At 34.1% G+C, this 14,072-nt stretch overlaps 1 protein-coding gene across 1 annotated transcript in view; it reads right to left on the bottom strand.

Moving 5' to 3' along the window:
* LOC125669038 (gastrin/cholecystokinin type B receptor-like) overlaps window positions 1-7,992 on the bottom strand; it is a 36,951-nt gene extending 28,959 nt beyond the window's left edge. Inside the window, exons 1-2 of the mRNA XM_048903482.2 lie at window positions 7,716-7,992; window positions 1,002-1,123 (exon numbers count right to left, since the gene is read on the bottom strand). Of these exons, the coding sequence (XP_048759439.2) occupies window positions 1,002-1,123; window positions 7,716-7,958 (365 nt within the window). The 5' untranslated portion in view covers window positions 7,959-7,992. The remainder of the gene's footprint in view (window positions 1-1,001; window positions 1,124-7,715) is intronic.
* Window positions 7,993-14,072: the final 6,080 nt, after the last annotated feature.

Genomic DNA, 14,072 nt, shown 5'->3' on the forward strand with positions numbered 1-14,072 from the left:
ACAACCCATGTGCGTGATCGTGTTGATAGTGATGGTTCTAACTACAGCTCATCTGACGATGAATTTCTGATGATGGATGATTCTGTTGTGTCTGTACCTTCGCCTGCAAGACTTCGTCGAAGTACTCGTGTTATAGTAGGGAGGCACAGTAAAATCATCGCTTGCCAAAAACGTCTGTATGTCATTAGATACTATATGTGTCATTTACAGTTACAAACCTGTGTAGATGTTTTGATTATGACATGTTTCGTACATTTAACTAGATTTTTGTGCTAGGTCAGTTTTCTTAAAATTTTCAAAGTCATTTGTATGTTTATTTTCTTAATGTATAACAAGGTACGTTACTCCTGTAGCTGGGGAGAATGTGGACAAATGCAAATTGATTATTTTAAATAGTAATTTCCAATTTTGTCAGAACACGATTTTTGGGGTATTTTCAGATGTAGTTAAAAGTTCAGACTAAGGCTGACGTCATTTAGATCACTGCTACTCTGCATTTTTCTTTTCTTTGAGACCCTTTGCTTTATACAGATCACTGCTGCCTTTCGGCTTATAATAAAAGAAAGAAACTGACAAAGTTTTGTCACTTGGCTACATTATGATTTCTGTTCATTCTTTGTACTTGCGAACACGTTCCTGCGCAGATATACTCAACGTTCGTGAATTTAGAGGCTTGATGTTCAACAGCATGGGTTACGAACGCGGTCTGTGAGCTACTTGATGATAGAAACTAACGACTTTGCATTAAATGATACACGATACATATGGTACAAAATATAACGGCTTGTTAAAATGACCTACTATGGCTGACGACAGGCATTTAAAATATATGTAGAACCTGTTTATTAATCGTCGTAATGTACAGTTTGAACTTAAGAAATTGCACTTTGAATAGTGAAGCATTCAGCCATTCAAAATGACCATACATTTCGGTATTTCTAGTGTAGTTTCAGAAGGCCAAACTATAATTGTGATTTTCATTCTGGCTTAAGTATGTTTACCTTTCTAGGCTTAAACCAGTCAGCGTCATCACAGAACAGATGATGGACAAATTCTGAAGATAGTTCACAAACTTACACAGGAACCCTCCAAGTCTCCAGGAATAGGAGAAGAAAGCGATGCACTGGAAACAAAGAAAATGGAAGTCAATTCTTTCACATTACATGGTCTGAAATGGATTAGGAAACCTCTAGTACAAACCCCCCTACAAAGATGTTGATTTCATGTGCAGAATTAGCACATAACTGGTATTCACCACTCGAAGAATTGTTCTAATAGATGTATTAAAATAAGTATTGAACCACGGGTTGGGAAGGGGAGGGTGTTGACCCAAAACTTTGGTATGAAAGGTGAAAATAACGAACAGTGATCAATCAATTTTTATGCTTCATTATGACTGGTAACTTCAACAAGTTCCTATCGAATTGAAGGACGGATGTAAAAAGGACCAATGCCACTAGGAACGAAATTCCTTGTCTGGAAGATTTGTATAGGATACCAACTTTCACTTACACGCGTAAGGATGCTTTTATACATCAAGTATGGATTTAGAAAGTCGAAAGTCAAACTAATTTGAAAGCACTTTTGGAAATATTTTTCTCCGGAAAGCGCTGGTGTATTATGGGTTTCACATTACCCTGTGGATCAATCACAACAGTTCACGATATTATTTAAATGACAGCATAATAAAATGATTATACATTTATCTGTTATGATGCATAATATCCATCGTTCTTCAGATGTTTCATACCGATTGTTAGGCCGTTCTTGGCACACTGATTTTGACTTCAGATAACTCCGTTTTCCTGATCAAGATATAGGGCTCACGGTGGGTGTGATCGATCGACAGGAGATGCTTACTCCTCCTAGGCACCTGATCTGGTATATCTAGGGGTCAGTGTTTGCTCATCTCTCTATTTTGTATTGTTTATAGGAGTTATGAGATTGATCACTGTTCGCTATATTCGCCTTTCATGCTGCAGTTGACCTATATTTTCCCAGTTGAGTTCTAGGGGCAGGTTGAAAGTCTAGCCTATATGTTTGAAAGAGTGATATTTTTAAAATATCTTAGATCAAATGCCACTAGATATCATTGTGATGACAAGCATCACAAAAAGGGTCCTGCTCTGTAGCATTATTTGGTGAGTTCAAAGTTCATAACTCTTTTCTAAAAAGTCAATATATCCCAAAATCAAACTTGATTTGTAAACCATTGATAACAATTTTCAGTAAGACATGAGTAATATTTGTCTATTTCATTAGTGTTTGAAAAAAGAAGACTACGTAAGAAGGATAATGGTTTCCATTGCGCAAGTATGTACGGAAATTTCATACTCGAAATAAAATCAAGACTGACACAATTCAAAGCTTTTACGAATACTTTATAAGTATTTAAGACTGACAAAATCAAGTAGGGTCCTGCGAAATGTTGAAATGTTTTTCTGTCAGATGTGATGACCTTCAAATATATAGGTTTATTCCTCAGCCTTCTGGAGCTCGTGTGAAAAATATGGCGACGTCGTCTTTAAAACTACTCAAGATGTTGCGTCGCATAAAAGTTGGAGGAACAGACCGACGGATGAAAACTGTAGTTTTTAAAGGGCTCCTTAATAAAGTCATTAAACCCGTATAAAATAACAAGCTTTCAATATTCGATAAAAGAAAATGTCACCATGTTTACGGACTGTACTTTCCTGTCTTAATGATTCTTTTTGTTTTGAGTTTTATTGTCCTTAAGTACCTCTACCGTCGATTGAAAGGCAAATATTTCTTATAAATCATTATTTGAAATGCTGCATTTCTTGTTTTAACATCGCCGGAATCGAGAATAAAACACGGGTTTCACAACCGGGTGGGGGTCCCCGGGTTCGATTCTCGATTCTTCGCCGCATCAAATCTAAGACGTTGTCTCTCGGATAGAAGATGGCATTTTGCTGTCATTTTCGGTGTTCTAAAATAAAATTGCTATTTCACGCAGTCTTTCCTTCATCAAACATCGATTGCAAGCTTGGACAAACTTCGTGCCTATTCCATGGATTAATCAGTCTTGTACAATAAAGTGACAGAAAATTTTCATGTATCCAAAACTGCGCTTCGTTTTCTGAGAGATAACATTCGCAAAACTTAACATTTTACTTAAATATTGAGAAACACTACCTGTCCAAATGAATGTTTTATAGACATTGTTTGAAATTGAATTTCACGTATGATCTCTTTAATGAAAGAAAATAGATTGAATGTTTTTAAAGGAACCATTGCAAACAGGCTGTTATTGTCAAACAAGAAACTGTCTGTATAAAGTATAGCTGCAGATCTGTAGCTCTCTGGGAAATATTGGGACAGACCAGAGAGCTATAGATCCACCCCTTATAAAAACATTCAATTTACGGCGCAGAAAAAAATGCGCACGATTGAGGCCTTATACCTTTGTATTCTTGCATCGCCATCTCAAACAATCAATATAAAAAAAATTCCCAACACATTTTCCTACTATACCTGTGTCCAAACATACCTACAAATATTCATTAAAGCCCCATGCTATGTCACACCATATTTATATTTATTCCTCAATAAAGATATCTTACATAATTTATGGGATATCTCATATTTTTAATAAGATATCTAATAAATCTTATAAGATATCTCAAATAATTTATAGTTTATAAGATATCTTATAAAATATATAAGATATCTTATAAACGATATAAGATATCTCATAAAGTTTATAAGATATCGTATATATTCTACAAGATATCTTATAAAGTTTATGAGATATCTTTTAAAAGATAGAAGATATCTTATAAACATGAAATGTGATATATTATATGTTTTATAGATATCTCATAAACTTTACAAGATATCTCATAAAAGAAGTTTTATAAGATATCATATATTTTATAAGATATCTTATAACTTTATAAGATATCTTATAACTTTTATAGGATATCTTAAAAATGAAATTTTATAAGATATCTCATATATTTTACAAGATATCTCATATAATTTACAGTTTAGAAGATATTTCATAAAATATAAAACATGTCTTATAAACTATACAATATATCTCATCAACTGTAAAAGATATCTTATATATTAAACAAGATATCTCATAAAGTTAATAAGATATCTTATATTGATTGAATGTATATTGTTTAACGTCCTCTCTCGAGAATTTTTCACTCATATCTGGAAGTAGCAGCAGAACTGTAACTCTCGGAAAAAAATTATGTTGACAGACCGGTCTGTCAACATAATTTTTTTGGAGAGCTACAGTTCTGTAGCTAATCTGGGAGACGTCACCATTGCCGGTGAGGAGCTGCAAAATTTAGGCCTATGCTCGGCGCTTACGACCTTTGAGTAGGGAGGGATCTTTATCGTGCTACACCTGCTGTGACACGGGGCCTCTGTTATTCCGGTGTCATCCGAAGGACCGCCCCATTTAGTCGCTTTTTACGACATGCAAGGGGCACGAAGGACCTATTCTAACCCGGATCCCCACGGGACATGATATCTTATAAAGTTTATAAGATATCTTATAAAAATTCATTTATAAAATATCTTATAAAAGATATGAGATATCTTATTTTTTTCTTTATAAGATATCTTATAAAACCTATAAGATATCGTATATGTTTGATAAGATATCTCATAAAATTTATAAGATATCTTATATATTATATAAGATATCTTATTAAGGATATAAGATATCTCATAACATTTATAAGATATCTATTAAAATTTATGAGATATCTTTAAAGAGAAATAAATGTAAAAACGGCGTGCCATGCTATGCGACCCGAAAACTCACAGCTTCTGTTGACGTAGCCATCTTAGGTGGCCAGTCAAATCGAACCCCGTTCATTTCCATACTCGTACTATTTTTAAAACAATGGACTCTATATGAATAAAAATCTCCACAAATATTTTGAATGAAATAATTCCAGTTTGTTTAAAAATAATTGTTTAAATAGGTTTGAATATTGAATTAGATTCACAGCTTTCACTACACATCGCTATTAGTGGTGGGTGCGAGGACCAGATTAGGCTTTCATAACATACCAGGAGTACTTTTCAATACTCAAGAGCTACTTTTACATCTGGAGAAATTACATGTATACATTTTTCATTAGTCAATCGTGTTGATGATAAATTAAGACGACTGCATATCTCGAAATGGGTATAATTATTAATAGGTACAAAATCAACGGGGTTCGAATATTGACTGGCTACCTAACATGACTACGTTAACAAACGGAATCATTTAAAGCTGTGAGTTTTCGGGTCGTATGGGGGTTTAATGAATATTTGGAGGTATGTTTGTACACAAGTATAGTGGGGCACCATGTTAGGAATTTTGATATCGAATGTTTGAAACGGCGATGCAAGAATACAACGATATAAGGCCTAAATTGTACGCATTTTTCCTGCGCCGTAAATAGAATGTTTTTATAAGGGGTGGATCTGTAGCTCTCTGGTCTGTCCCAATATTTTCCTAGAGAGCTACATATCTGCAGCTATATAAAATAGGGTTCCTCTGAAGATACTTTGCCTTTAAGAAAGTACGTACTATCCATACTTCGGGTATCATTTTATCATACTGCACATGCTACGAAACATAAGAAATTCAGATGAAGTCGATTGGTTTACAAGATTAAAGTCAAGGTATCCAGAATGTCTATTTACAATATTTTGTATTCAGTTGTCTGTTTACAATATTTTGTATTCAGTTGTCTATTTACAATATTTTGTATTCAGTTGTCTGTTTACAATATTTTGTATTCAGTTGTCTGTTTACAATATTTTGTATTCAGTTGTCTGTTTACAATATTTTGTATTCAGTTGTCTATTTACAATATTTTGTATTCAGTTGTCTGTTTACAATATTTTGTATTCAGTTGTCTGTTTACAATATTTTGTATTCAGTTGTCTGTTTACAATATTTTGTATTCAGTTGTCTGTTTACAATATTTTGTATTCAGTTGTCTGTTTACAATATTTTGTATTCAGTTGTGATGACAATGGATGCAGAGATTTGAGGTTAATACGGAACTCTCGGGATATGCCGGAACGACCGATTATATTTGACGTTTATACAACACGGTCACGTGATAATAACCAATTGTAGGGCAAAGTTGACATCGATACTAGCAGACGGTCCGTAAAGAGCTATGCACAGTCCCACGATGACGATCCAAGGCACTATTGGTACTTAGTACCTGGGTGTAAATTAGATGGAAGGGAAAAGGTGTATTTAGACGCATACCATTGGATGCCAGGCGTGAAGTTTTACTGATATCCTCAAGATATTCCCTCGATTTATTTCCCTCGGCAACTCACATATTTTAATCAAATGCATTTTCCTATAAAATGGTTGTAGTAATTCCTTTCTTTACAAAGATAGCATTTAAATGCAGGAATTTGATAGCAATTGAAGAATTCCATGCTTGTTTACTTAGTTGTTATTGTACTCCGGAAGTGACATGCCCTACAAATGACGTTCAACGCGCGATAAAAGTCAGAGTGGATCCGTATCTCGAAAGTCCCGTAGATTGAGAGTTTTCACTGAAGATGTCCACGTTTTGAGATGGTATTCAGCTCTGTCAGTCTGTATGGTGTCTGAACAGATTCATTTGTTTCAAAAACAGAAAAATATCAGCATTGTGGACAAATATGAATTTAATCTATTTATCGTTCTCCGCCTTTATGGTCTCTTATAGAACGCGTAATATGTTGACATCTAATTAAGAATTCAAAATGGGTCTAACTAGACCTGGGGCGTGCTGGAAATACTGCAGATGTGAACACTTTATTTATACGAACTTTTAGAATTCCTGCATATGTAGTTATGAAGCAGAATCTACGCACGTTGATCATTTATAAATAACAATGATTGGGGGATCAAGACTCAAAATGATGAGAGCAACCTTTGAGTCAAGTATAAGTGGGGGGAAATGTGTCTTGACAATGGTCTTGGTGAACGATCATATGCGATAATTATGATTGTTTAAGGCTTCTTTGTCCAAAACCTGTATAAATTTTTTTTTGTAGTTTTCCTACTTCAATATATGAATTTCCTTTGTCCGAATTAGGACAAATCCTCTAATATGAAATGATGAGTACGTATACACAAAGCATTACTACATTTGTATCTCTGTATCCTTGGGTGTTGCTTGTTATAAAGTTAAGGTACACATTTCGTTTCAGTATGAACATTTCATGATGTCAAGTAATCATTTCCACAAACAGACAGGCGGACAGACATATACATGTTAATTCCTATACATTCCAAAACCTTGTGAGTGAGGGATATAACAATAACTAAATGTAGTGCGTTTGTGTAGTAATAATCAGGATTTTTAACATACCATTAAATATAATCTAAAGTTTAAAGAAAGTATTTAATGATAGACTCCCCATAAAGGTCAGATAAACCTATAATAAAACTATACTTATTTCTATGATCATAGGAAAAGAACATATTAAATGGATGTTAAAAAACCAAGCACATGTAGCAAATGTCATATAAATAAAGCAATGAAAATATCTAATAAACCAGAAAACTAGCGGTGTGCTTTGATCATCTTATTTAACAGGTATTGCAAAGTTCCTGATTTCAATACAAAGCAATATAAATGCAACCATCTAGTTATAAATGGAGCGTAAGATAAGAATACAACTCAATGCATCAGAGTTTTTTAAACTGATTTTTTATTTACCTTAACGGGAACACAGATGGCTACCAAGAGCAGATCCGCAGAAGCCAAACTTAGCAAAAACACGTTGGTGACATTGTGCAGTTTCCGAAACCTGATCACAGACGCAATGACCAGAATGTTTCCCGTAATTCCAAGTATCAGCGTCAAACCATAGGCTGTGGAAACTGGTATTAATTCTTCCAGAGGTAGTACATGAGAATCTTCATAGACATAGTGGTAGTCAGGGTATAAATCTTCTGTCATATTGTAAGTCGTGGCGCTGTCGTTAGTTATTGCACCGTTAGTTGATGACGAAAATTCAAGTGACATTTTTATTCAGTCTCGTTCAATGACCATTAAATGTAGGTAAAGTTTGATGCTGAATTTTGGTCTGCGAGCAGTACTAGTCTGATAGATACTAAAGCTGAAGCCAAAAGCGATGCTATGTAATGAAGGAGTAACTCATATTGATTATCTTATAACTGTCTGCACAGAAATGAGTGGCTCTTGGGGAAAGATCTTTTCTAATAATTATACTGTTTCATTTTTCAAATTTGGATTCAGTGATAAGTCTGTGTAAGGTTACAAAACTTTTTTTCTAAAAAAAAAAAAAAATCCACGAATTTCACAATCTGAAAGATTCAACCAAAAAAGTGTTGAACTTCGTTCGTAAAATGTGTTATATGTTTGTGAAGTAAAGCTTAACACATTCTCTAGAAGTTGAAGAGATTCATGTGTGTTCAAGAAATTCAATGTTATGATGTTAATGATAATAATAGTGTAACTGTCAATACAATGAGGAATGAAAATAGGAAATTGCAATATAACTAATGTTCTTCCATGGTCAGTACATGATACATAGATCTCCGTGTGACAATTATTCCTTATCATAACGGGCGTTTCAGTGATAGCACAGTAACATGTATAGCATGGCTATTTGATTTAAAGCCTGTTAAACTGTTTTCACGATCTCGGAATTGATTTTGATTGTTCGATCCTCAATCATCCCAATCTCTCACCAGAGGTCGCATTACGCTACGCTACAACACTTCTTTCAACGTCTAAATGACAAGATTCTTGGCAAAAATTACTTTTACTTATTGCATAATGAAATAATGATTTTAGAAATTTTAGTTTTAAGCTTTAAATCTTAAAGTAGGTTCACAAAAACAAAGAATTCCATGATTATTCTAGTATATTGAATGAATGAATATTTATATAAAACCCTTTAATTCGCTCAGGTGTCTCATGTTTACCATCTTCTGCTTTTAGAATATTCAGACAAGTGTTTGATTTGCGTAGATATTATCAATACAGTTTGATATGCTGAGTTAGTTATAGTACATTTTGATATACTTTTTAGACGTTGACAGAGGTATTAGTGGAGCGTAGTGGGAACGATAACTCTGGGTAGAGATTGCAATCATATCCTCGAAATATATGTCTGATTACCTAATCTACTTTACTCTGTTGTGACTGTATAGATCATGACTGTGTGATATATATTTTATCAAATTCAAATAAATTGTTTAACATAATTTAACTGACATAGTTTGATATTAACCTTATTGCACAATTACAAACTGAACACAACCAGAATTGCTCAAGACATAATTTGTTAATTCATGTTCCTTTGTATGCTAATTCACGTCCCTTTGTATGTTAATTTACGTCCCTTTGTATGCTAATTTACGTCCCTTTGTATGTTAATTTACGGCCCTTTGTATATTAATTCACGTCCCTTTGTATGTTAATTCACGTCCCTTTGTATATTAATTCACGTCCCTTTGTATGTTAATTTACGACCCTTTGTATGTTAATTTACGTCCCTTTGTATGTTAATTTACGTCCTTCCCTTTGTATGTTAATTTACGGCCCTTTGTATGTTAATTTACGTCCCTTTGTATGTTAATTTACGTCCCTTTGTATGTTAATTTACGTCCCTTTGTGTATTAATTCACGTCCCTTTGTATGTTAATTTACGTCCCTTTGTATGTTAATTTACGTCCCTTTGTATGTTAATTCACGTCCCTTTGTATGTTAATTTACGTCCCTTTGTATGTTAATTTACGTCCCTTTGTATATTAATTCACGTCCCTTTGTATGTTAATTTACGGCCCTTTGTATATTAATTCACGTCCCTTTGTATGTTAATTTACGTTCCTTTGTATGTTAATTTACGTCCCTTTGTATGTTAATTCACGTCCCTTTGTATATTAATTTACGTCCCTTTGGAATTTTTACCACTGATGTTGAGACGTTACACACTATAAATGAAACAAATTTAGAACTATGCATGGCACTTACGGCTTTATCATATCCGAAAGATCCACGGCTTTCACTTCTACTGCCAGGTGCTTGGCATAGTAACAGTCAGCGTCTTGGGTTTAATGCGGTGCCGGGATCAGGAATCGAACCCAGATGAGAGACGAGCGCCTAACCACTAGGCTATCACGAAACAAGCGCCTAACCACTAGGTTATCACGAAACAAGCGCCTAACCATTAGGCTATCACGAGACGAGCGCTTAACCACTAAGCTATCACGAGACAAGTGCTTTACCACTAGGCTATCACGAGACAAGCGCCTAACCACTAGGCTATCATGAGACGAAACCTAACCACTAGGCTATAACGAGACGAAACCTAACCATTGGGCTATCATGAGACGAGCGCCTAACCACTACGCTATCACTAGACGAAACCTAACCACTAGGCTATCACTAGACGAAACCTAACCACTAGGCTATCACGAGACGAAACCTAACCACTAGGCTATCACGAGACGAAACCTAACCACTAGGCTATCATGAGACGAAACCTAACCACTAGGCTATCACTAGACGAAACCTAACCACTAGGCTATCACGAGACGAAACCTAACCACTAGGCTATCATGAGACGAAACCTAACCACTAGGTTATCATGAGACGAGAGCCTAACCACTATGCTATCACTAGACGAAACCTAACCACTAGTCTATCACTAGACGAAACCTAACCACTAGGCTATCATGAGACGAGCTCCTAACCACTAGGTTATCACGAGACGAAACCTAACCACTAGGCTATCACGAGACGAGAGCCTAACTACTGGGTAATCACGAGACGAAACCTAACCACTAGGCTATCACGATACGAGAACCTTTTTTTCATGCTTTATTTTTAGACATCTACATAGATGATCTCACACACATGCAAACAATATCTTCCATACAAAAACTTTCTACATGAACTAGTATTTGACAGCTAGGCATAATTTAAAGGTATTGAAAATATACATATCAACAAAATGATACTAAAAGTAATGATAACAAATATAACCTATAAAGCTTTGGTTTTTCATCACTTGTTATAAACAATATCATATATTGACCATTTAGTAAATATTTTGAATTTGCATCCAAACACATTTTCACAGTATTTTTCCATTTTTCTGTAGTACTTAAATAAATTCACTGCCTTAGAAAATTTTGGCCTGATTCCTTGTGATCTGGAATAATATATGAACTTTTTTGATACTAATAAAAGAAAATTTTCTAAACAGCTTCCTTCTGTATTACCAAGTAAGACTATTCTTCTTGAAATTTTATAACCATTTTCAATTGCATCGAACCATTGCTCAAAATCATTCCAAAATAAGTTGACATATACACAATCATAGAATGGTACGAGAACCTAACCACTAGGTAATCACGAGACAAGTGCCTAACCACTAGGATATCACGAATGGTCCCACCACCTGATATTTAAAAGTTTGTCTTAAACTGATGACATCCAATGACAAACAACTCATAACATTTTGCCCCTTTTAGGGCCCTGTTTAGACCCCCTGAACCTAATTCAAATTCCAAACCCTAATGACATCTCCACTTCGGAGTTCTAATGGGAAAAATTGATACACATATTTTGCTAATGTATCAAAAATTACAACTGAAACTGAGCTACCTGTACATGGACCCGGCCCATCCTTAGATACATGAACTACTTTTGGGTTAGATGATGTAACTACTAGTATCACGGAACAAGAGCTAGCAGATCAGTTGGGTACATCAGACACCACTAAGCCACCTGGACCTGGTCACATCCCTCCTAGAATATTAAAACCAATATCATCTTCTTCAATCAAAATAGTTTAAGTTATTCAATCTTATACTTCAATATAAAAAAATCCCAAACATTTGGAAATTAGCTAATAGAACTCCAGTATATGAAAATAAGGAAGATTCCCAAGATGCATCTCACTACAGACCTATATCCATAACATAGCAGTAATATGTAAAGTCATGGGAAAATTCTCTCAACATCTTCACAATTTCGCCATTGATAAAAACATTTTATTTAAGTATCAGTCTGGATTTCAGCCTGGTGACTGAACTGTCAACCATCTAGTAGATATATACAATACAAATGTTTCAAACTTAGGCAAAGAAGTAAGATTAATTTTTTTTTTAATTAAATTTAAAAAAAAAAGATTTATTTTCTATGACATTTAAAAAGTTTTGATATAGTGTGGTCTAAAGGTCTTATACACAAGCTATATGCTTATGGAATCTATAGTGATATTGTTCAGTTGGTTGACTAGTAATATTGTCCAGTTGGTTGACTAGTAATATTGTTCAGTTGGTTGACTAGTAATATTGTTCAGTTGGTTGACTAGTAATATTGTTCAGTTGGTTGATTAGTAATATTGTTCAGTTGGTTGACTAGTAATATTGTTCAGTTGGTTGAGCAGTATCTTACAGACGGAAAACAAAAGGTGGTTATTGATGGATTCTCTTCCCTTACTGAAACAACAAGTACAGGGGTGCCACAGGGCTCTGTCCTCGGTCCTTTTTTATTCCTATTTTATATTAATTATATTGCTGATGATCTCCGTAATAATATAAGACACTTCTCTGTATGTTATAATTGAAAATGACTTATCTAGTCAAACATCCTCCTTAATTAGTGACTTACAGCTTATACAAAACTGGGCAAATCAATGGGTAGTGGACTTTAATCCGGTCAAAACTGTAAATGTAAACTTTTCAAGAAAAAATATCTAATTTCCTGATATAATATTTGGCAATCAGGGTCCTGTAGTTATCACATCAACAACCCACACACATCTTGGTGTTAAAATTCCATTCAGATTCAACTTGGAGTACACATATTCAAACAATTCATAAAACAACATCTTCTAGGCTAAACTTAATAAGAATGTTAAAATTCAAGGTTAATCGCAATGCACTAATCAATGTCTATTTTTCTTTTATCCGTCCTCTTTTAGAATATGCTGATGTTATGTGGGACAGCTGTATTCATAGAAAAGCATCTTCTAGGCTAAACTTAATAAGAATGTTAAAATTCAAGGTTAATCGCAAAGCACTAATCAATGTCTATTTTTCTTTTATCCGTCCCCTTTTAGAATATGCTGATGTTATGTGGGACAGCTGTATTCATTAAAAAACATCTTCTAGGCTAAACTTAATAAGAATGTTAAAATTCAAGGTTAATCGCAAAGCACTAATCAATGTCTATTTTTCTTTTATCCGTCCTCTTTTAGAATATGCTGATGTTATGTGGGACAACTTTATTCATAAAAAAAAACATCTTCTAGGCTAAACTTAATAAGAATGTTAAAATTCAAGGTTAATCGCAAAGCACTAATCAATGTCTATTTTTCTTTTATCCGTCCCCTTTTAGAATATGCTGATGTTGTGTGGTAACAACTTTATTCATAGAAAAGCATATTCTAGGCTAAACTTAATAAGAATGTTAAAATTCAAGGTTAATCGCAATGCACTAATCAATGTCTATTTTTCTTTTATCCGTCCCCTTTTAGAATATGCTGATGTTATGTGGGACAACTTTATTCATTAAAAAACATCTTCTAGGCTAAACTTAATAAGAATGTTAAAATTCAAGGTTAATCGCAAAGCACTAATCAATGTCTATTTTTCTTTTATCCGTCCCCTTTTAGAATATGCTGATGTTGTGTGGTAACAACTTTATTCATAGAAAAGCATCTTCTAGGCTAAACTTAATAAGAATGTTAAAATTCAAGGTTAATCGCAAAGCACTGATCAATGTCTATTTTTCTTTTATCCGTCCCCTTTTAGAATATGCTGATGTTATGTGGGACAACTTTATTCATTAAAAAACATCTTCTAGGCTAAACTTAATAAGAATGTTAAAATTCAAGGTTAATCGCAAAGCACTAATCAATGTCTATTTTTCTTTTATCCGTCCTCTTTTAGAATATGCTGATGTTATGTGGGACAACTTTATTCATAAAAAAAAAACATCTTCTAGGCTAAACTTAATAAGAATGTTAAAATTCAAGGTTAATCGCAAAGCACTAATCAATGTCTATTTTTCTTTTATCCGTCCCCTTTT

The sequence above is a fragment of the Ostrea edulis genome, chromosome 4 (assembly GCF_947568905.1).
Source record: "Ostrea edulis chromosome 4, xbOstEdul1.1, whole genome shotgun sequence".
Taxonomy (NCBI): domain Eukaryota; kingdom Metazoa; phylum Mollusca; class Bivalvia; order Ostreida; family Ostreidae; genus Ostrea; species Ostrea edulis.